This window comes from Bos indicus, chromosome 5 (assembly GCF_029378745.1).
Source record: "Bos indicus isolate NIAB-ARS_2022 breed Sahiwal x Tharparkar chromosome 5, NIAB-ARS_B.indTharparkar_mat_pri_1.0, whole genome shotgun sequence".
Lineage (NCBI taxonomy): Eukaryota > Metazoa > Chordata > Mammalia > Artiodactyla > Bovidae > Bos > Bos indicus.
The window spans coordinates 117,370,722-117,392,776 of NC_091764.1; the positions used below are offsets into that span (position 1 = coordinate 117,370,722).

Genomic DNA, 22,055 nt, shown 5'->3' on the forward strand with positions numbered 1-22,055 from the left:
AGATGCTCCCGCTACCCTGTTTGTGGGCTTGTCTGGGAAAGGGGCAGCCAGGCTGGGGCCTCGCGGTGGGGAAGGATGGGCCGGCCTCCTGGTGAGGGGCCCGGCCACCCCCAGCCCTTCACGCTGAGCCCAGGTCCCCGGCGTCTGGACTGGAGGGCAGGGCTCTCTGTGGATACGGTCAGGGTCATGCGTGCGCGGGTCCAGCGCTCTGAGAGGGGCTTGGGGGCCGAGTGGCCGCAGCGTCCCCCACACCTCCCCGGACAGGCTGCCGGGTGCCCAGCCCAGCTCCCCGTGACGAGACCCAGCCTTGCAGTCTTCCCTCTTCCATCACAGGGATGGGCCAGGGCTGTCAGCCCGCCCAGATGCGTGTGAGGGAGTGACGGGGGTCTGGGCCGTCTCTCCTGCGGGGCCATGGGTCGCCTGCCGCAGCACCTGCGTGATAATTGCAGGCGCCTCACCCCTCTCCTGGGGGTGGTGGGGCCGGGCCTCCCGGAGCTCGGGGCGGGGGGCGGTGCCAGGGTGCTTGGCAGGGCTTTGTAGGTCTTCCTGTCTTCTCCGCTGAGCCAGTTGGTGGGATTCTGTTCCCTTTCGGAGTTGAGAGGCGAGGCCCGGAAGGCGGCCTTGTCTTGTCATCTCAGGGCCTTTCCAGCTGTTGCTGAGGTCTCCTGATTGAGCTGCAGGGTGGCCCAGCCGCCTCCCCAGGTGCGACTGGAAACCTGTCCGTCTGGTTAAGCCAGGCGTCCACGCCTGCTCTCCCTGAGTCCTGCCCTCCCTGGGGAATGCGGGACCAGACCTTCCGGCCCTTCGGCCGTGGGCTGGGAGGGTTCTGAAGTGGCTCCAGCCGGCGAGCATGTGCTTTGATGCTTTGGTGCTGGTGGCCTGGCCGGGTGTGGGCGCGGGAGCCCCCTGGGCAGACCAGCCCGGCTGCCCAGGGCCGGCGGGTCCCGGCAGGATCGGGAGCCTGGAGCCCGCAGGCTGCCCGGGACTCTGTTTCCGTGGCACGTCCAGTTTTCCTCGAGAGGCGATCAGAGCCCCTGCGGCGCGTGGGTGAGGACGTGTGGTGAGCTGTGCTGACGCGGGTCTGGGGGAACCCTGAGTGAGCGCCCTCGGGTTTCTGCTGGGTTTCAGTTAGGACGAAAACAAGGGCAGCTGTATTTGCAGGCTACTCTTCTGGGGGCAAGTTTATAGAGAGTGGAGGTTTTTATCCATTTTATCTGCTTTTCTAACTTGTCTTTCAGATGCAGCAGGACGTGGCATGTTCCGATGGGTATGATTTTTTAGCACATTAAGGGTTTGTCAGTGGCCATGTTTTTGCGATCAGGCTTTGAAAATGCTAGCGAGCCATTTAGTTCTCTTCCGCTGTGGTAGGTGGAGTCCGGGAACGTGGTGTCGGGGGGAGGTGGGGTGGGGGTGGTCTCTGTCTTGCTCATTGGTTTTCGTTGCCCGAAGATTCTAGCTGACAAGGTGTGGGGCCCTGTCTGTGCACAGCCTGATGTGAGAGACCCTTTACGTGCCCCTGCTCGGCCTACGATGAAGCGCTGTGACACAGGCCGTGCGGGGTCGGCCGGCTGAGAGGTGGAGTCAGGTCAGGACGCCCTGAGACTAGCGGATCCCCAGCAGATTGGTGGAACCTGGGGGCCAGTCCTGTGTGGTCAGTCCTGCCCTGGAGCTGCCCAGGTGGAGGGGCCTGTGTGTGTGTGAGCGGTCGCATCATCAGACCCTGAGCCGTTACCTTCATAGCTGCGCTTTGGGTTACTGAGAGCTGATGTTTCCTGGTGCTGTAACCTGCGCTTTTCGTGTCTTGGTTCTCTGGACGGAGCTTCAACCGTGTGCACAGTTGAGCTGCCTGAAGCATCGTAGCCATGTGGGCTGGTGGTGTCCACACGTCTGTCCTCCCGGAGCGAGGACTTGCTCTGCTTTAATCCCCCGTGCAAGAAAGCGACTATCCGAAGGCGCTGCCCACACGGGGCCCTCCGCTCGAGGCCGGGTCAGGAGAACCCCAGGTGCATCTTGCTGCCAGCGATGCGCTCTCCCCGTGGAATTTCCTGTAAAGTGAAGAGTTGCAGTCTCAGCTGCCAGGCTCAGGGACGGCTTGTCATTTACAAGACGATTTGTCCCAGGGTCCTGCAGGCGGAGGAGCCCTTTAGCCACCGAATCGTTCTTTCCAGAGCACCTCTTTTGGAAACGGGCTGTTGCACGCCTCGATTTCTCCAGACGGGCAGCTCCGGGGGTCTGGAGAACCCTGTCTCCAGCTTGTAACTGTGCCCACAGGTGTCGGTTGAGCCCGGCACCCACCTGCCGCTCTCCTGTGGCAGGATGTTAGGTCCCTGTGAGGGTCTCTCCTCAGGGCAGGATGGCTCAACGCCCCCCACCCCCACCTGTGAGGCCACGCTCTCTCCTGGTGCCGAGCCTCCAGCCCACGGCTCCCCACCCCCACCGAGGAGCCTGGGCTGGGGTGTGGTGTGTGTGAGACCCTGGGCCACTCTGCAGGGCACACGGGGGCCGGGGGTGGGCGTGGGGTCCAGGCCAGGCTGGCTGGCCAGGCTGCTTCGCACGTGTGGCCAACTCTCTGCCTCTATCCCCCACCCCCCACCCCTGCATCTTGGGTTATGTCTGTGGACACAGCCCCCTGCTGGTGCCCAGGTTCAGCTGCTCAGAGGCTAGGGCTGGGGTCCTGGGCGCCTCATGCTGGTGGGGGCGCCCTCTGGGCACCGTGTCCAAGCTGTGCCTGCAGCCCTTCCCCGCATCCCCGGGACAGGCCGAGGGGTCTCAGGCTCCAGTCTTGGAACCCCTCTGCTCGTGTGTTAGCGAAGTCACCAGAAAGTCTGCTTGTGTGAGATGTATCTATTGCTCTTTCCTGTGTTAGAAATTAAGCTAGGAAATTTACAAATGCTGATGTATCAAAAACTGCCCCCTGTAATGGAGGAGGCAATGGCAACCCACTCCAGTAGTCTTGCCTGGGAAATCCCACGGACGAAAGAGCCTGGTGGGCTGCAGTCCATGGGGTCGCGAAGAGTTGAACACGACTGAGCGACTTCACTTTCACTTTTCACTTTCATGCATTGGAGAAGGAAATGGCAACCCACTCCAGTGTTCTTGCCTGGAGAATCCCAGGGATGGGGGAGCCTGGGGGTCGCACAGAGTCGGACACGACTGAAGCGACTTAGCAGCAGCAGCAGAGCCCACTGTAAACCCCTTACACATTAACGTAGTGTATTTTTACTTTTTTAAAAAAATCACTAGTTTTCCCAAAATGGGGGAAATTAATGAAGGGGAACCGGTGGTTTTGCCTTGACGAGGTCTGGTCAGTTGCAGACGGCTGGGTTCTCCAGTCCCCACACCCATCACAGCCCCACACCCGTCACACCCCCATGCCCATCACACCCCCACACCCATCACACCCCCACACCCACCGGGAGGACCAGTCTGGGAAGCACAGGGTGTCTCAGGATTGCCACTCAGTAGATCTGACCTCCTGGGTGTCCTGGAAGGGTCTTGGGGACCCCCAGGCTGCTGGACCTCGCTCTGAGCAGCGGGAGAGAGGCCCCTGCTGTGCTGAGTGAGGGCGTTTTTAGCTCTTTCTCCGTTTTGTTTGAACCCTTTGTATTTGTTATTTTAAAACCTTAATTTTGAACCTCGTTGACACGGTCTGGTCCACACACGCACGAAGTCTGTTCAGAAGGGCTGAAGCCCCTGCTGGGTCTCTCTCCCATGTGCCCCTCCCCCCACATAGTCCCAGGACTCGGGTTGGGGGGACACCCACTCGCAAGGACCCCACTGCAGGCAGGTAGCTGGTGCATGCTGTATGAAACGGCCTCGCTGCACGTCATTTTGCAAGTGTGAGTAGGTGACACTCCTGGAAGCGGAAGTGTGATTTGACTGGATTTTGCAGAATTGCCCTCCGCTCCACCCCCCGCTGGGGGACCCCGCCTCCTCGTGGTCTCACCCACACGCTGCGTCTCTGCCAATCGGTTCAGGAAATGGCTTCCCCGTGTAATCTTAATTTCTGTTTTTCTCTTTGTAAGTGAAGGTTAATCACCATTTCATGTGCTTAAGGACTGTTTGTTTTCTTTTGCTGTGGACTCTGTATATCTCTTGGCTGTTTTCCTCCAGGGCTGTTTTTCAAAGTTAGACAAATTAATCTTTCATAATATGTGTTGCAAATATTTTTGCCTGTGTTAGCATTTATATTTGACTCCTGGTGGAGGCTTTTACCTTGTGGAAATGTGTTTTTAGGGTAATCTGTCTTCTTTTTTATCATGTGTTGTGTTTCTTGCTTGGCAAGACCCTGTCCAGCCCCAGGATCTGAGTACCAACCCCCGACTCCCGGCTCCTTTGCAGCCTTCTTTATTTTACACTCAAGTCTTTGGTCCATTTTGAGTGTTTTGGGGAGGGTGTGAGATGTGGCTCCAGGGTTATCTTTGCATTTGCTGAAGGCTGTGTCTCCCCCGGCCTAGGAGGCCCCTTTGACCCCAGTTCAGTCTGGATCTGTTTCTGCCGATTTGTTTCGTGGCCCCGTCCAGTATTCATGGGCTGTCATCACGCTGTCAACTCCTGACTGTAGCTGTGTGGTCTTTTATTTATTTTTTTAATTATATATCGGCCTGTGTCGGGTCTGATTTGTGGCACGTGGGATTGTAGTTCCCTGACCAGGGATCGAGCCTGGGCCCCCCGCACTGGGAGTGTGGAGTCTTAGCCACTGGACCACGAGGGAAGTCCCTCCATCGTGTTTTACTCCACGGCAAGGCCAGTCTGCCGGTCTCCCTCCTCACTCGTGCTTGTCAGAGTTTTCCCGGCTGTTTGGCTTATTTCTCCTCATGAGCTGTAGACGCGGCTTGTCTTGCTTTCTCTGAAACCTTGTTATTTTTTTCGGGGGACCACATTAGATTTATAGATTATTTTAGAGTTTGGTGTGCCCTCTCTTTTCTCCCTCGCTTTCTCTGTTTGCATAAATATGGCAAAATACACATAATACATATGAATAAAATACGACATAAATATTGGGCGAAATATACATATGACTTAGGGGCTTCCCTGATGGCACAAGTGTACAGAATCTGCCTGCAAAGAGAGAGACACAGGTTTGATCCCTGGGTCAGGAAGATCCCCTGGAGGAGGAAAGGGCAACCCACTCCAGCATCATTGCCTGGGGAATCCCACAGGCCGAGGAGCCTGGTGGGCTGCAGTCCACGGGGCTGCAAAGAGTCGGACATGACTTAGAGACTAAACGCTAGCGACCACACGGCTTACTGTTTTAAAGTGCACAGTTCAGGGACTCCCCTGGTGGTCTAGTGGGTCCACGGCAGGGGTGCAGGTTCCACCCCCGGTCAGGGAACTGAGACCTCACATGCTGCACGGCGTTGTCACCAGATAATAATAAAGCGGAGTGTGCAGCTCAGTGGCATTCAGTGCACTCGCGCTGTGCTTCCTGTACAGTTAATCTTTGGAACTTTTTCCTCTTCCCAAACTGAAACTCTGTCCCTGTTTAGCACTCGCTCCGCCTCGCCTGCCGCAGCCCCCGGCCGCCGCCGTCCGCTCTCCGTCCCAGGGCTCTGCCTCCCCAGAGCTTCTTGTGAGTGGATCGCACGGTCTTTGTCCTCTGTGACCTGCTGGCCTCACCGAGCCTGCGGTCCTCGGGGCCTCTGGCTGCAGTCTGTCTCAGTGCTCCCTTCCTGCTTGAGGCTGAGTGACATTCCCCTGTTGGCAGGGACGGCCCGTGGGCTGAGGACCCTTGGGCTGCTTCTTCGTTCGGGCTGCTCTGAGCTTGGGCGTGCCGGCGTCTGTTTGAGTCCCTGCTTTCAGTTCTTTCCCGTCTATACCCAGGCACGGAATTGGTGGATTGTATGGTGGTCCCGGTTTTAGTGTTTTGAGGAACTGCTGCATGTTTTCCGTGGTCTCCATGGCTGTGGTTTATGCTTCTGGGCGTGCATGCTGAAAATCAGGGTGTTTGCTGAGAACACGGCGAACCCCCAGCCCTGCTGCTGAGTAGGCCGGGCCTCTGGGAGCCTGGCTCCCTGGTCCCACCGGCAGGTCCCGGTGGGCTGGCAGGGCTGGAGAGGGGAGACCCTGGGCTCCATCATCACTCTAGAAGCTGTGACCTCCCCCTCTGAACCTCGCTTTCCCCGTCGCATTAAGAAGGGGAGGCACAGGGACAGTAGCAGCTACGCGGATGACACCACCCTTACGGCAGAAAGAGAAGGACTAAAGAGCCTCTTGATGAAAGTGAAGGAGGAGAGTGAAAAAGTTGGCTTAAAGCTCAACATTCAGAAAACTAAGATCATGGCATCCGGGCCCATCATTTCATGCAAATAGATGGGGAAACAGTGGAAACACTGACAGACTTTATTTTATGGGCTCTAAAATCACTGCAGATGGTGACTGCAGCCATGAAATTAAAGACACTCCTTGGGAAAAAAGTTATGACCAACCTAGACAGCATATAAAAAAGCAGAGACATTACTTTGCCAACAAAGGTCATCTAGTCAAGGCTATGGTTTTCCCAGTAGTCATGTATGGATTTATGAGTTGGACTGTGAAGAAGGCTGAGCGCTGAAGTATTGATGCTTTTGAACTGTGGTGTTGGAGAAGACTCTTGAGAGTCCCTTGGACTGCAAGGAGATCCAACCAGTCCATTCTGAAGGAGATCAGCCCTGGGTGTTCTTTAGAAGGATTGATGCTAAAGCTGAAACTCCAGTACTTTGGCCACCTCATGCGAAGAGTTGACTCATTGGAAAAGACTCTGATGCTGGGAGGGATTGGGGGCAGGAGGAGAAGGGGACGACAGAGGATGAGATGGCTGGATGGCATCACTGAGTCGATGGACGTGAGTCTGAGTGAACTCCGGGGGTTGGTGATGGACAGGGAGGCCTGGCATGCTGTGATTCATGGGATTGCAAAGAGTCAGACACGACTGAGCGACTCAACTGAACTGTTTATTAAGCGCTCAGTCTGCGCCAGGCCTGGAGGCTGTGGGAGGACTGAGTGAGGTGGGACAGGGGAGCGCGCTATGCCTCTTCTCCAGAAGGTGTCTGGTAGGAAAGGGCGGGCCGTGCCGGGTCTTCCGGCCCTCACCCTTCCACAGGTGTGTCTGCGCCCTGCACAGGTCCACGCCCGGGGCCGGGTCAGGCTGCTCTTTCCCCTGCCCGCACACCGTGACCCCGAATGGACCCAAGCACCTCGTCCACGCCCGCCTGTGCCCGCCGAGTCCTTCTGGCTTGTGACCCCAGGTAACGGGGGCGCTTTGTCTGGGGGCATTCCTCTGCAGCCCCGGCCCCTCCGTGGAGCTGACAGCCTGAGGTGTAGCCTGACCCCTGCAGAGCTGCCTGCTCTGTGTCCCTGTTCCGGCCGCACCTGGTACACAGCAGGTGCTCATTACATGCTCCAGCAGCTCGGTCCTTCTCGTTACCCCTGACGGCCTCTGCCCCAGCCTATGTAAGGTCTTCACTGCCTGCCGATCACTCTCTGTTCCAAGTCTGCTCCGGGTGGGGGGCCATGCCGGGCAGTCCCCTGCACCCGATACGCTCGGGGGGTGCTGAGACCAGCTCGCCCCGTCCTTCTGCGCGGCCCGCCGTACGTCAGCCCAGCTGGGAGACCATGCGTAAGGCTGGATCGCCACCACGCTGGGCGGTTACCTGGGCGGCAAATGTGGAAAGGACCTTTTCTGTGTCGCTGGACGTGGGTTTTACAGCAATGGTGTGAGGTGAGGGCAGCCAGCCAGGCCCCGGTGCCGTCAGGCCCTGCCCAGGGCTGAGCTCCCTTCTTGCCCAGCCCAGCAGGAAATGTGTGTTCCACCTTCCCCGCACCGGGCGGTTTTCACACGCCGAAAGCCCCTTGTGGCGATGTGCCCGGCAGCCCCGCGCTGAGCCTGTCCATGTCCTGGGGCTTGGTCTGCGGGTGAGTCTGGGTGGGCTCTGGGAGGACCTGTGGCCTCGTTTTCAAAGAGGAAGTGGCTGCAGGCCAGGGCTTTGGAGGCGCCGAGGGCCTGTCCCCAGGGACTGTCAGAGGCCTCGTGGCTTTACCTAAAGGGGCCAGGATGTCCCTTAAAATGCACCCACTGATTCTCTGCCAGGCTGCGTGCCGGGCCTGCCCGCTGACGTGGGGCCGGCGTGGGACCCTCGTCCTCGAGCAGAGGCTCTGAGGCCGGGGGCCTTCCTGGGGAGGGCAGCGCATATGCTGCCGGGTGCCGGGGGTCCGGGCAGGGGCGGGGGCGGGGCTGGCTCCCGCCTTCACGGGCACTTTATCACTGTGCTGCTTGTCTCTGCAGAGCAAGGGGCCCTGAGTGTGCACGGGGGCCTACAGTGACGGGCTCTTCAGAGCTGCAGGCTGGCCCCTCTGCTCGGGTGGGATACGTGGCCCGGGGTGGGGGAGAAGACGGTGGCTGTCGACTTCAGGGGGGACCTCCTGGCCCCGGGGACCCTGGGGCCGGTCCAGGCTGCTGGCCCCCCCACGGACAGTGCCTCCCCGACACCCCTTTCCTAAAGGAGGTTTGACGGTGGCGAGGTTCACAGCTGAGTGTATGATTGGCGGGTCCACTGGAAGGGGAACCCTGGTGCTGAGTGAGGGCCTGGTTCCCTGTTAGGCGCCGGTGGGTGATGAGGCCCATTTGAGAGTCCTTGTTCTGCTGGGCACTGATCACCTTGAGACCAGGGGCAGCCAGCCGTGACCCCATCGAGGGTTGTGTGCCCGCCACTGCCTGTTTTTGTATATGGTGTCTTACTGCGGATGTCCCTTGTGGCCTCGTGGTTAAGGCTCTGCTTCTTTGCTGCCAGGGGCCTGGGTTCAGTCCCTGGTTGGGGAACTGAGATCCCACAAAAGCCACAGAGAAAGATGGCCTTCTTGGCCCAGAGCCACAGCTGCTTTGCGCTACAAGACAAAGGGAGAGCTTGTGATGGGAGGCTTGTGGCCGCCACGCCCGAGACGCATGCCGCCCGGGTTCCCAGGCCTGCACCTTCCGTCCGGCAGCACTGTGGGCCGCGGAGCCTCTGGAGGAGAGCTGGTTCGCAGACAGCTGCGGGCCGGAGCCCCTCTCTGCTCCCTGGGGCGGGGCTCCGGTGCTGGCAGGAAGTCAGGACAAAACTGGGAGTCCAGACGGCATTTCCTACCAGCTGGAAGGATCTCCTCCAGATGCTGAGGGCAGGGGGAGACTTGGAAGCAGAGTGCTTTCACCAGAAATGAGTGCTTGAGCGCGTTTCCTGTTGCTCAGTGTGTTTATACACTGCAGGTTTATACAGACCTAAGCTTCAGGGTCTCCTCTTCGCTTTGTTTGGGTTAAACAGCTGTGTGGCTAGTGTGCTGGGCTGCCCGCCCACTCAGTCTCCTAGGCAGATGGGCCGGGGGCTCTCATACGGCGTGAGGTTGAAGACTGGAGTGTCACCCCGTGGCCCCGGGGACCCAAGGGGGCTGGGAAGGTGATGAGCAGGGTGTGAGGGTAGTGTGCCCACCCAGCCTCCCAGCCAGTGGCCCTGCGATTGGGGGTCCCCCCAGAGGCTTGGGTCCGGTGCGTTCTTTTGGGAACCTCACCCATATGGACGCGGTGGCCTTTCCCCATGGACTGCACAGGGCATGGGATTCTCCAGGCCAGAATACTGGACTGAGAAGCCGTTCCCTTCTCCAGCGGATCTTCCCGACCCAGGGAGAGAACCCAGGTCTCTCGCACTGTGGGTGGATTCTTTACCAGCTGAGCCACCAGGGAAGCCCAAGAATACTGGAGTGGGTAGCCCATCCCTTCTCCAGCGGATCTTCCCGACCCAGGAATCAAACCGGGGTCTCCTGTGTTGCAGGTGGATTCTTTACCAGCTGAGCAACCAGGGAAGCCCCTTGGTCATCTCAGGGACTCTCAGTTTGACCTCTGCCTCTGAGCTGTGCCAGGGAAGCAGGAGGGCGCCTGGGGGCACGGTGCTCCCTGAGCCCTGCTCCTCTGTGGCCACGACCACTCGAGACGACGAAGGGTCAGGGCGGCGTTGTGCTGGAGCCGCTCACGTGGGCCTGCAGAAGGCTGCCTGTGAAGGTGTCAGGAATCCTGTGAGCTGGCCGCCAGTGAGATGAGTGTGTGAACTCAGATAAATTACGTCGGAAGCAGAGGGGTGAGTGCTGGAAGTTGCTCCCTCCCGGATTGTGTGACCGGATTATGGTCCTGAGGCAGTTGGCGTCTCTGGGGTCTGGGAAGTGGGAATCGCCTGGGTGGTTACCGGGCAGCACGGCCCACCACGTGCTCACTGGCTCACAGATGTCCCTTTGGCGGCTTGAAGGACGGCCGCAAGGGAAGCAGTCACAGCGTGGAAACGGGGACGCGCCGCATGGGGCTCGCCTCCCTTTGCGTTGACTGTTTGGACCTGGGAAGGCGACGGGGAGACGCTGGTTCGTGGGTGGAGGCTGAGGCGTGGCATCCGCATCCACGGGAAAGTGAGGAGGCCCCTCCCATTGGAAAGCTACCGCTTGCTTTCGCGAGGATGTCTCGCGCGTCCAGGACCAGCGAGTTGGCTTCTGATGCGTGGCCTCCCTTCCCACCTTGGTTTGTCCTCTGATGTAGACAAGCATGTCCAGCAATCGACATTCATGCTGGAACCATGCTCGTTGGTTGGTCGCAGTCCCGGTTGACCGGGCCAGGAAGGATTTCAGAAAGAATCAGTGAACCCACCCCGGGCATCGCTTGTTTTTACGGAGTCCCGGTGAAGAGTGTTGAACGTTTTATTACTGCTTGTAAACGTGCAGCACATACCTGAGTCACCGAGATGAGAACGTCTGTGCGTCTGTGCCCAGAGATCCTGGGGGCGGGCGTGTCGCTAGGGCCTGCACGGTCCCAGCTCGCAGAGGAGGGGGTGGTGGCTCACCCTGAACCCCCCCGACCAGCCCTAGTGCTCTTCCCGCCTGGCTCTCCCGGGCCCCTGTGGCCCCAGCGGGGTCACAGAGCCAGCAGGACCCAGGCAGCTTTCCTGTTACAGCACACAACACTTTGCTCCTGGTGTGGGGAGGTCTGGCTCGACTGTGTAGGAGGAAAAGCTGCTGAAGAATTCCACCTCCTCCCGGAGAACCTCCCAGGCTGTTGAAACCTTGGACTTAAGCACCGTTGAGTGTTCCCGGATTTGGGGAGCGCGTGATTCCCTAGCCTCGAGGGCAGAGTCCACGGCCTTGCTGTGAGGTCCCTGTGGCTAGGCGGCTCCGAGCGGGCAGGCCTGGCCCTCCTGGCACCCAGGACCCAGTCGTTGGGGCCCCATTCCCCCGTCACTGAACAGCCAGCCCGTGCCAGCCCTGCTGGGACGGACCTGGTGCCTGTGGCACCTGCCCTCGGGCATGTGTTCTAACCACTGGGGCTAGGGGACAAATCCTAAACCAGGGAGCTAGCCTAGACCAGACGGGCAGGCGGAATTGGGGGTGGGGGGATGTACTTGGAGCAGAAGGAGCCACTATGGGGACGCCCCAGACCGGGAAGTGCTGGGCCCCAAGGTAACCAGTGTGGTGGTCAGAGGACCCCCCAGGGGTCAGCAGGGCTGGAGCCCAGTGTCAGGGAGCAGGCAAAGCCCCAGGAGGAGTCTCAGTGGGTTGCTGCAGACTGTGTGAGGTGTGTGGGCCAGACCCGGCTCGGGGGAGAGGGAGGGAGGAGCACAGCTGTGGGGCCCAGCTTGGACATGGGGGCCTCCGGCTTGAAGACGAGGGGGTCCCTGGCTTGGAGGTGGGGGCCTCTGGCTTAGAGGTGGGGGGCCCTGTCTTAGAGATGACCCCCCAGCTTGGAGGTGGGGGCCCCTAGCTTGGAGGTGAAGGCCCCCCGGCTTGGGGCTTGGAGGTGAAGGCCCCCCCGGCTTGGAGGTGGGGGTCCCCGGCCTGGAGGTGGGGCCCCCCGGCCTGGAGGTGGGGCCCCCCGCCTTGGAGGTGGGGAGCCCCTGGTTTGGAGATGAGGGCCCCCCGGCTTGGAGGTGGGGGGCCCCGGCTTGGAGGTGGGGGCCCCTGGCTTGGAGGTGGGGAGCCCTGGCTTGGAGGTGGGGAGCCCTGGCTTGGAGGTTGGGGCCCCTGGCTTGGAGGTGGGGGCCCCCGGCCTGGAGATGAAGGCCCCCCAGCTTGGAGGTGGGGGCCCTGGCTTGGAGGTGGGGGCCCCCGGCTTGGAGGTTGGGGCCTCCCGCTTGGAGGTTGGGGCCCCCGGCTTGGAGGTGGGGAGCCCTGGCTTGGAGGTTGGGGCCCCTGGCTTGGAGGTGGGGGCCCCAGGCCTGGAGGTGGGGCCCCCCAGCTTGGAGGTGGGGAGCCCCTGTTTTGGAGGTGGGGGCCCTCCAGCTTGGAGGTGAAGGCCCCCTGGCTTGGAGGTGGGGAGCCCCCGGTTTGGAGGTGGGGGCCCTCCAGCTTGGAGGTGAAGGCCCCCTGGCTTGGAGGTTGGGGCCCCCCGGCTTGGAGGTGGGGCCCCCCGGCTTGGAGGTGGGGGCCCCTGGCTTGGAGGTGGGAGCCCTGGCTTGGGAGTGCTGGGCTCGCTGTAGATGGCCATGGTCACGTGGTCAGGAGCCTCTTCCGGGTTTGACTTGAGCGGCTGGTGTTCAGGTGTCATTGGGAGGAGGTTCACGGAGGCTCCCGCTACTGATGAACGTCCTCACACAGTAGGTCAGCGGCCAGAGTCCAGCCATGGGAGGCTGGTGGGCAGGGAGTCAGCTGAGCATCTGAGTGTTCGGGGCCCTGCCGACGGAGGTGTGCATCTGGGTGAGGGGGTGGCTGCCCTGCCAGCCTCGAGGTTGGGGGAACCCATGGGCCCTCGGTGGGAGCCGGTGTTGAGCTCTGCATGGGCGGGGGGGCGTGGTCACCACACCTCCCGTATCGCGGGCATCCAGACTGCTCAGAGGGTCGCCCAGCATGGGGCCCCCGGGCTGGCTGGAGCTGCTTGCAGGTTGGGGTCCTGGGGACTCGTCTTGCAGGGCTGTGGGCCTCTGGGGCGCCTTCCTGGAGGACGGAGTCCTGGCAGAGGGCCGGCTGGTTGGCTGGGGCTGGCCTCACTCGACATCTGTGACTCCCCTGGAATACAGTTTAGGATAAGGGTTGCTGCATTTGGGGAACAGACGTCGTTTATCCTGGGGTCAGCAGAAGAGCCACCAGGTGACCGGAGGGTGACGCCAGGCCTGGGCCGAGCCTGCTGTCTGAGTGTGGCCCGGGCGGCAAGGAGCACGGCTGGGACCCGGGACACGGCGCACGCGGGGCTGGGAACCGCTTTTCTCTGAGTCTCGGGCTGGTGGGGGAACCAGCGTCCTTTGTGGTTTCCAAGTCCAGTGTTCCGCAGACAGTGCGGCCTTTGTGTGTCCAGGAGCCATTCAGCGCGTGTCCAGAGCAGCATGCTTTGTGTCCAGGGGCCAGCACTGGCCTCGCTCCGGCGTCCCGAGGCTCCGCGGCGCAGTGGGCACCGCCCTGAGCGGGGGTGGCGGCCGGGCCCCAGCGCCAGGCACCCCCTTGCCCTGTCTCCCCATGTCTCCCCGTCCCGCCTCTGCGGCTGCAGGGCCTGGCAGGTGTCGCAGCTCTGAGCGTCTGCTTCTGCGTGGAGGTACGAGGGGGGGCCCCTCCGGGAGCCTCAGGGGCTGGGGCGCCACGTCCCGCTCTGAGGGCGGCTGCACCTAGAAGGCCGGCCATGGCTTGTGGGTGCCCAGGGGGGCCCGTCTATGGACGCAGGCTTCCTCCCCGTGGACCCTGGGGAGTGCAGGGTGGGTGTGCGGGGCCGGGGGCTGGTGCATAAAGGGGAGGCTAGGGGGCTGGGGGGGGTGGGACTCATGGCAGCGCCCAGACGGAGGAGCGGGGCAGCTTGTGGAGACGGTGTCGGTGACGCTGGCTTTGTGGGGCACCCTTGCTCTGGGTCGCGCTTCGGGCCTGGCTGGCTCTGGCTCCCGTCCTGCTGGCCGTGGAGCACGGCTGTGCCAGTCTCCTTCCATCGTCATCTCAAAGCTGGAGGACCGAGATGAGATGGTCCTGGGTGGGGTGGGCTACCCCTCAGCCTTGGGGGTGTGGGCGACAGGCAGAGCGCCCCTCTCAGCCGGGACCCGCCTTGGGGGGTGGTCAGGTGTCCTGGCACCTGGTCCAGCGGCTGTGTGAGCCCAGGGGCCTGGAGGCAGGGTGGTGGGGACCCCTGCCCTCCCCAAGGGCGGATGTGAGCAGGTTAGGGTGAGCTGGCGCTGCAAGGGGGGGCCCCGCTGGGTGGGGTGGGGGGCGTGCAGGCTGGGCACCTGTGAGTGGCATCCTGATGGTGGCAGGGCGGACCCTCAGTGCTCTGTCCCCCTCCCGGGGTGGCCTCCTCATTTACTTGCTGAGTCAGGAGGGAAGGTGGCCCAGCCTGCGGGGCGGGGAGTCCCAGGACTGCTGACGACCGGCAAGGAGGGAGGCTTGGCTGTGGGGACCCCCCTGCCGCCGTCTGCCTGCTCTGGTGCTGGGCGAGGAGGGGTCCCTCTGGGTCTTTTTGAAAATGGAAGAAAGGAGGTTTTACCTGATGGCGCTTCCCATCCCTGTTTGCTTTTAATTTTCAAGTTAGAAAAGCAACCGGAAAGGGCATGTGGAGAACAGTTTTGCAGCTTCTCAGGAGCTCCACCCAGGGTCCTGTGTCATTTGTGGGGGTGCAGACGCCTGTTGTCCATGACGGTGACCTTGGGCAGCAGCATTGGTCACCACTCTGAGGCTCCCGGGGACATCCGTGCGCCCCACTTGGCACCCAGCGCTCCCGGCCGGCCGCGGTACAGCGCAAACACGCTCCCTGTGCCGGATCTGTCCGGGACGCGTCTCCAGACGGGGACCCGGTGGTTCCCAGGGCGTTGGAGTCCCTGCTTCCTGTGGCCTCGGCCACATCGCTGGCTCTGTTTCCTTCCTGGTGAAGTTAGAGGTTTCTGCACGACGACTGGGTGACCCCTGTTGCTGAGATTCCTCCTCTGCTTGGCATGGAGGGGGGGGTGGTTTGCATGTCTGTGTACCAGGGTCCTCCAGTCTTTACTGATTCGTGCAAGTTGTCTCACAACAGAGATGCGAGTTCACACGTACCCGCTCTGCTCCACGTGTCTCCTGTTTCACTGAGTTTTTTAAACAAACGTCAGTTTACTTCTGTCTGGTTGACTGAGTTTTTTTTATTTTAAACTTTGATATTTTTTTCCCCCCGTTTCTTAATGTAGACCATCACCCCCTCTCTTTAGGAACTTAAGTCTCTCTCTCTCTCTATTTTTTAAGTTTACTTAACCTTTTAGTTCTTCTGGAGTTCACAGCTCCTTCATGGGATAGCTTTCCGGATGACTGGACCCCTGCCCCCATCCTGCCGGATCGGGCCACACGGGCCAGCTCAGGGTTGCAGAGCCCGAGAAGCCCCTGTCCCAGGAGCACCTCCAGCCCTGTCCCCGACGGGCACGGCCTCAGCTGTCCGTGAAGACCAGAGCTGGCCGTGGCTCGTCCTGACCCGGCTCTCACGGGCGCCCACTGCTCGCAGGCTTTGTCATTTCGAGTGATGATGTCGGGGACGGCGGCGGTCCTTGGAGGGTGGGGCAGGCGTGCAGGGCTGCAGCCAGGCACCCTGGGCGGTGCTTTACTGAGGTCTAACGGCTCCAAGCCCACACCGCCCAAAACAGGAAACGCTTCTCCCTGCTGCTGTGGTTCCGCGTGGACTGTTCCCAGTGGGGCGGTTTGGGGTGGATCCCGCCCTGCAGGAAATTGCCGAGCTGTTTATCGGGTCCAGGCTGAGTGTTGACACCCAGCATCATCTCGAGTTCTTGGGATCCTCTGGCCGGATTGGTGCTCACTCCCACCGGTGTTCATTTCTGTTTCAGAGGTGGAATCTGGGGCTCAGAACGGTGGGAAGTGGAGGACTTGAGCCTGGGCGCGTTCAGAGCCCCTGCCCCGTGGGGAACCGGGGCCTCTTGCAGACCTTGGGGGCCAGGGAGCTGTGTGATGGGGGCTGGGGCCGTGGGCTTCAGCGTGAGGTTGCCTGGACGTGCAGAAGGGCTGCCCACACCCCACCCCTGGGCTTTCCTGGGGTTGGGTCAGAGATGTGGGGAGCGGGCACCCCACTGCACAGGCGTCCCTGGTGTGCATGCGTGCTTGACATACACATTTCCTCCGTGTCAGCACACATCGCCCCCCCCTGCCCAGCGTGATCCCCCACCTGGCCTTTGCTGCCCTCGCTCCAGTCTGGTGGGGCGGGGCGGGGGGGTGGCTTCTGTGACTGCAGCCTGGGGGCTGTGCCAGGAAGACCTCTGGGACCCAGTGAGGCTGAGCTGGTCCTGAGTTGAGTCAGGGCACCCAGGCAGGCTGGAAGGGGTTTTGGGCCGATGGGGCAGCCTGGCTGTGTGCCTGGGAGCAAGGGTCAGGGGTCAGAGGGACTCTGACACCCAGAGCCCCTGCATTCTAGTGGCTGTCCCGGGCGTGCGCTTGGCTGCGCTTCCTGACAGGTTGTGGGAGCTCGGGAGGGTCAGCCCTCTGCCCTTCTTCCCGCAGTGCCCCCTACCCCCGTGGGGTCAGCGGCTCCCCTGCAGCTCCAGGCTGCCTCCTCTTGGTGCTGGGGGTCCCACTGGGGGACAGGGCTCCCTTCTCCCCTGTGGGGTGCAGAGGGCTCAGTGACAGGGGCCCGAGCTCAGTGACCGGCCCAGCTGGGTGGGGGTGACCGAGGCCCCAGGCTCGCGGGCAGGGGGGACGTCTGTGGGTCCCTGAGTAGCGGGCCTGGCTGCTCCCCGAGGGCAGGGCCGGGTGGCAGCCCTGGGCTGGGGCCTGGAGCTGTCTGTAGGGGTGGTGTGGCGGCCGGCGGCCGGCCGGTGGCTGACCGTGTGGCCTTGCCCCCCTTGCCGTCCTGCAGGGACCCCGAGCGTCATGCTAAGGTGAAGCAGAGGGGCTCAGTGCTGAACATGCTAAGGAAGCTGGACAAAATCAGGTTCAGAGGTCACAAGAGAGATGACTTCCTCGATCTAGCCGAGTCTCCGAACGCCTCGGACACCGAATGTGGAGACGAGATTCCCCTGAAGATCCCTCGGACCTCGCCCCGGGACAGCGAGGAGCTCAGGGACCCCGTGAGTACCGAGTGTCCCCCAACCCCGGCCGCGCAGCCCAGGTCTCGGGGCCCCTTGTGGGACGCCGGCACTGTCCCCATCCTCAGGTGCCAAGCCCAGCGTGGCCTTGGGTGGGTGGACCGTGACCTTCCCGGCCGGTCAGACACAGACGGGGCTGCTCCGCATCTCTCCCCACCACCCCCAACCTCCCTGGTTGGGGCCCATGATCAGATTGAGGGTAGTTTGTCCGGCAGCAGGATTTCTTTTCCTTCCTTGGTTTTTTGGATGATTGGCAAACTTTTCATGCAGAAGTGATGCCGGGGCCCCAGCCTGACCCCCGGGAGTCTGACGCAGAGGGTCGCAGGGCGCTGTCTGAAAGCCGTTGGCCAGCCCGAGAGCAGCACCTTTGGGCACCTGGCCATCCCAGGGTGCGTGTCACCGCCCTGGCACCTGGCCGAGCCCAGGCTGGGCCTCGGGAACCCAGCTGGGGACAGTGGCCCCTGTGGGCTAGCCGTGGATGCCCTTTCCGTGGCTAGCAGATCTCCTCAGTGGGGCTCAGCGGCTCTGGTGTGAGCAGGCCCTGCTGACTTCTGGAAGCTTCTGTTTGGTCAGCGGGCAGGCAACTGGTGGGGCATGTTCCCCCTGTCCCCTCCCGGCCAGGGGTGACAGCTGGCTCCCCGCTGTGGGGACAGCTGCCTGCATCTCCCCATCGTCAGCGAAGGAGCCCGGAGCCCCCCTGCCCCACCAGCTGTGGACAACCCCGCCCCCGTGGACCCCACGGCTGGTGGCCTGGCGGTTCCTCCCTGAGCACCTGGGTAGGCTTTCCTTGCAGGAGTGGCTGTGAGCGCCCGCCTGCCTGGCCCCGTGTATTATTAATGCTTCGTAACAGAACAGGGACGGGCTCGCCTGCTCCTGGCGGCAATGAATAATTCATCAGCACTGCCTCCTAAGAGCCAGCATCCGATCAGGATCAGGCGGGCTGGAGCTGCAGAGCCCGGAGGGCAGTGCCCTGCCTGGGCATGGCCTCTGTTCCCCCGCCCCCGGGTCAGGGATGGGCTGGGGCCTCACTTGCTGTGTCTCCTGGTAGGCTGGCAGCATCTACCGGGTGGGACGCCGTGGGGGTCACAGGCCTGTCCTGGGAAAGGGGCGCCTCCTGTGGGGGTGGGACCAGCCGGCCGGTGAGGACCCAGGGCGGGGCAAGCCCAGGGCTGTGAGTACAAATGACTCTCCAGGCTACCTCCCCAGTCCCAAGGGGCTCCCTCTCTCTTTCTCTCTCTCCCTGGCGGGGACGGGCCAGCATCCCACAGCGGGTCACGCTGTCCTTCTTGTTCCCTCTGCCCCTGGGACCCTGGGTCACTCCCGCGAGCCTCGTGCCCACGTGGCCTGTGCCACCACTGCCGTGCGGGCAGGTCATGTGTCGTCCTGATGGACGTGACCAGCGCCTCCCGCGGGTGCGCCCCGTGACCTCTGCTGTCCCCTGAGGGCCCTCAGCTCTGAGCTGGGCACAGCCGTGTGATCCCAGCCTCCCTCAGACCCGGGGGCCCTGAAGGGATCTGAAAGCTCCGGGACAAGTTCCAAATGGGCTTAGTTCCAGCTGCTTGGAGACCGACCCGCTTTTCAGCCCTCTGAGGACGCAGGCTCACGCGCTGGGGCCGCTCTGCCCGCCTCGGTGGGGATGTTTCTGATGTGGTGAGCCCGGCATCCAGATCCATGTAGGGCCACCTTCCCAGGCCGGCCTCTGCCCTCCGCCCTGGGGCCTCCACCTTGTTCACTGAGGCCGGGGATGGGCAGGGGAGGGGCACCGTTGTCTGCGAGGCGAGTGGGCGAGCAGGGCGCGGGGGGGCCCTGCCTCTCACCTGCTGCCTAGCTCTCCTGTGCCCGCCCCTGCCAGGCCCAGGGTTGGGCAGATGAAGCCAGCCTGGTCCCTGCCATCTGGGAGCTTGTGCTGCGGTAGCCAGAGCAGCTCACAGTCCAGGAGGTCAGGGGCCAGGACAGGGCAGCCCCGGGCCAGAGTCTTAGTGTCCGCTTCTCCCTCCTGGGCTGTGGCCCCAGACGAGACGATGTGTGCGGGAGTCGGTCACGGACCATGTCTGGGCTGGGTGTCCCCTTCCTGCTTTACCCCGTTTTGGGAGGGACCCGGAGTCAGATGGCCCTGTTGCGTGGCAGGGTGCAGTTGTGGGGTGACCAGGGGAGTTTCCAGGACGCCCCGGGCAGGCCTGGCCACACCAATAGATGCGCCCCTCGCCAGTGGACAGCGGCAGCCTGTAACCGGAGCCTGCCCTGAGTCTGGCAGGACAGCGGGGGGTGGCTTTAATGAGCCGCTGTGGGCCAGGACAGGGCCCTGTTTGGAGTTCGCTCCCCTTGGAACCTGGCATGCGGAGGCGCCCTCCGCGGAGTCCTGTTGCTGCGGCTCCCCGGGCGCCAGCCGGCCCCCCAGGCAGAGGACACCCAGCCCCGTGGCTGGGCCGCCCTCCTAGGAGGTCAGCGCGCAGGCCGGGGCAGGCTTCCGTGCGTCCCTTCCCTCTGCTCTGACAGCTGTGCTGTGACCCGTCCGGAGGCGCGCGGCACACTGCGGCTTTAGTTTGTCGTTTCTGGACGTTGGCCTCGCCGGGGCTCCGAGGCTGTCTGCTTTGCCCGAGATGTCCCTTCCCCGGCAGGTGAAACCGAGGTGAACTGATGCAGGGTCTGACGCAGGGCCGGTGCCTTCCTAGGCCGGGGGCGCTCTGGGAAGCGGCCTTTCCAGACCGCGGGGCCTCGGGGTACCCCGAGGGGCCAGGTGGTGAGAGAACCAGGTGATGTGGACCAGGGTGCTTCCAGGCAGCTCTGAGCTCTTTCTTGGGGTTCTCCTTCTAGGCTGGTCCAGGGACCCTCATCATGGCTGCAGGAGTCCAGGACTTCAACCGGACAGAGTTTGATCGCTTAAATGAGATCAAAGGTCACCTGGAAATCGCCTTATTGGAGAAACACTTCTTACGTGAGTACCTGTAGGGCGGTGGGGGGGTGGGGGCAGCGGGCAGAGGGCACAGTCTTGCAGGAGTACAGCCGGGTCACACAGGGGTCACAGTGGGTGCTGCCAGGCTAGCGGTGGGGACAGGCGTGGCCCCGCGTGGACGTCCCCACACGGCCCTCGCCTCCTGAGTCTGAATCCTGTCTGCGTGGCTGCGAAGTCTTTACTTTCTAGGACAGACGAGGGGAAGGAGTAAAATGTCCCCAGAAATTCTCATCATTTCAGAGTCTGGCGCGCTGCTGTGGTTAATCAGAATCCATCAGAGGTTTTGGGGGTGATCTGAAATTTCCTGTCCTCTGTGGCTCCCCTCTCCACCCCTCTGTCCTCCTCCTTTACAGACGAGGAAACAGAGGCTCCAGAGCCGAGAACGATGGCCCTCCTGGTGGGTTAGGTCCTCCGACTAGTAAGGGAGTCAATCCAGGCAGACGCACCCTGAAGCCCACGTGTGTGGCAGGCTGTTCTCACAGCTGACCCCAGCATGGGGCTGATGCGTTTAGGGGGAGAACCACAGAGGGAGAGGGAATTAGCTTTGCCCCATGTGCCCAGAGCCAGGCACGTCCAAGTCACAGGCGGAGCCGCCTGGGCCCCAGGCGGAGGGAGGGTGCAGGGCAAGGCGCCTCGATGCCGGTCCTGCCCGGCCGGGGTCCCCCTCTGATGGGTGGGACCAGGCACGCGGTGCCCTCGCCCTCTGTCCCCACGCACCCTCTCCCTGTTGTTCGGCGTCTCCCTCGTGTGTGTGCTCAGCGTGGTCTGAGCTCCAGCTGTGGGCACCCCGACTCCGCAGCCTGAGTCACCCGTGCAGCGTGTGGGACCCCTGGCCGGCACACGCCCTGGTGGGAAGGCTGGGGGCCAGGCCCGCCTTCTCCTCCTGGGAGGTGGGCCGCGTGGCCCTCACTGCCTCTCCGTGCACTGTCTGCCACCCAGGTGCCGCCCGGCTTCCCCCAGGCCCCTCTTCCCGGTCAGTGCCTCCTTGGCACACACGTGTGTACAGGGCCTGGACTCCATGTGCGCCTGCCTGCACCCTGCCGGCCAGCGCTCGCCCGCCCGCAGGGTCTGAGCCCCAAGACTGAGCACTCGGTCTCCGTGGGAGTCTGAGGTTGTGGCTGGGGAGACGGGCAGGCGCGGTCCGCGGGCGCTGCAGACCGAGAGCAGCCTGCCTCGTGCAGTCTTCTCCCTGTGACCTCGGTCTGTGCGGAGCTCCCCCAGTGCAGCCGCACGAACGGAGGGGCAGCCAGGCCGTCTCTCCAGAGCGGAGCGGGCCTGCCGTGTGGTGGCCGTGCTGGGCGGCTCCAGGTGGGGAGTACCCGTGGGCGACGCTTTGTGCAGGAGCCTCTCATGGGTCCAGCGGAGGAACCAACAGAACCAGGTGCCCCCCAGGCAGGGAAGGGTCTGTGAGCATCCGCCTGGGAGGTGGGCCGCCTGCTGGGGTAGGGGCGGCGGGAGGCCTCCAGGAGAAGGGGTTACCAGGCAGGGTGGGTGAGGAGAAAGCGTCCGTCAGAGAGGTGGGGGGCCGGGACAGCTGTAACCCCCAGGGAGGCCCACGCGGGGCTGAAGAGCGGAGAAGAGAAGAGGCTGCCTGGGTCCGGATCGGTGTTGCTCGGGCCGGCCCTTGTGCTCTGCCCCGAGTGTTCTATCAGCAGAGTGAAACGCCGGGTAGCTCGTGTCGTAGAAGTGCAGAGCTCCACTTTGACGGCCTGGGGTAATGATGATGGGCGTTTTTAAAAATAATCGTTTCCTTGGCTGCACTGGGCCTTGGTTGCCATGTGTGGGCTTTCTCGAGTGGTGGCGAGCGGGGCCTCTCTCTGGTTGCGGTGCGTGGGGATCTTGCTGCAATGGCGTCTCTCTTTGGAGCACAGACTCTGGAGCCCGGGGGCTCAGTAGTTGCGGGGCAAGGCATGCCGGATCTCAGTTTCCATCCAGGGATCGAACCCGCGCCCCTTGAATGGAAGTGTGCAATCCTAACTGGACTGCCAGGGAAAACCCTGATTATGTTTTAAAAATGAGTTAGGGCTTCCCTGGTGGCTCAGACAGTAAAGAATCCACCTACAGTGCGGGAGACCTGGGTTTGACCTCTGGGTCAGGAA

General features: G+C 62.5%; 1 protein-coding gene across 3 annotated transcripts in view; it reads left to right on the forward strand.

Annotated features, from left to right (window-relative positions):
• The window catches only part of GRAMD4 (GRAM domain containing 4), a 66,286-nt gene that overhangs the window by 13,612 nt on the left and 30,619 nt on the right, over positions 1–22,055 (forward strand). For 2 of the 3 annotated variants that reach the window (XM_070790588.1, XM_070790590.1), the window contains exons 2-3: positions 16,775–16,985; positions 19,818–19,938. In XM_070790588.1, coding sequence (XP_070646689.1) covers positions 16,775–16,985; positions 19,818–19,938 — 332 coding nt within the window. Of the gene's footprint in view, positions 1–13,330; positions 13,505–16,774; positions 16,986–19,817; positions 19,939–22,055 lie in introns of those variants that run through there. The other variant, XM_070790589.1, reaches the window with a different exon arrangement.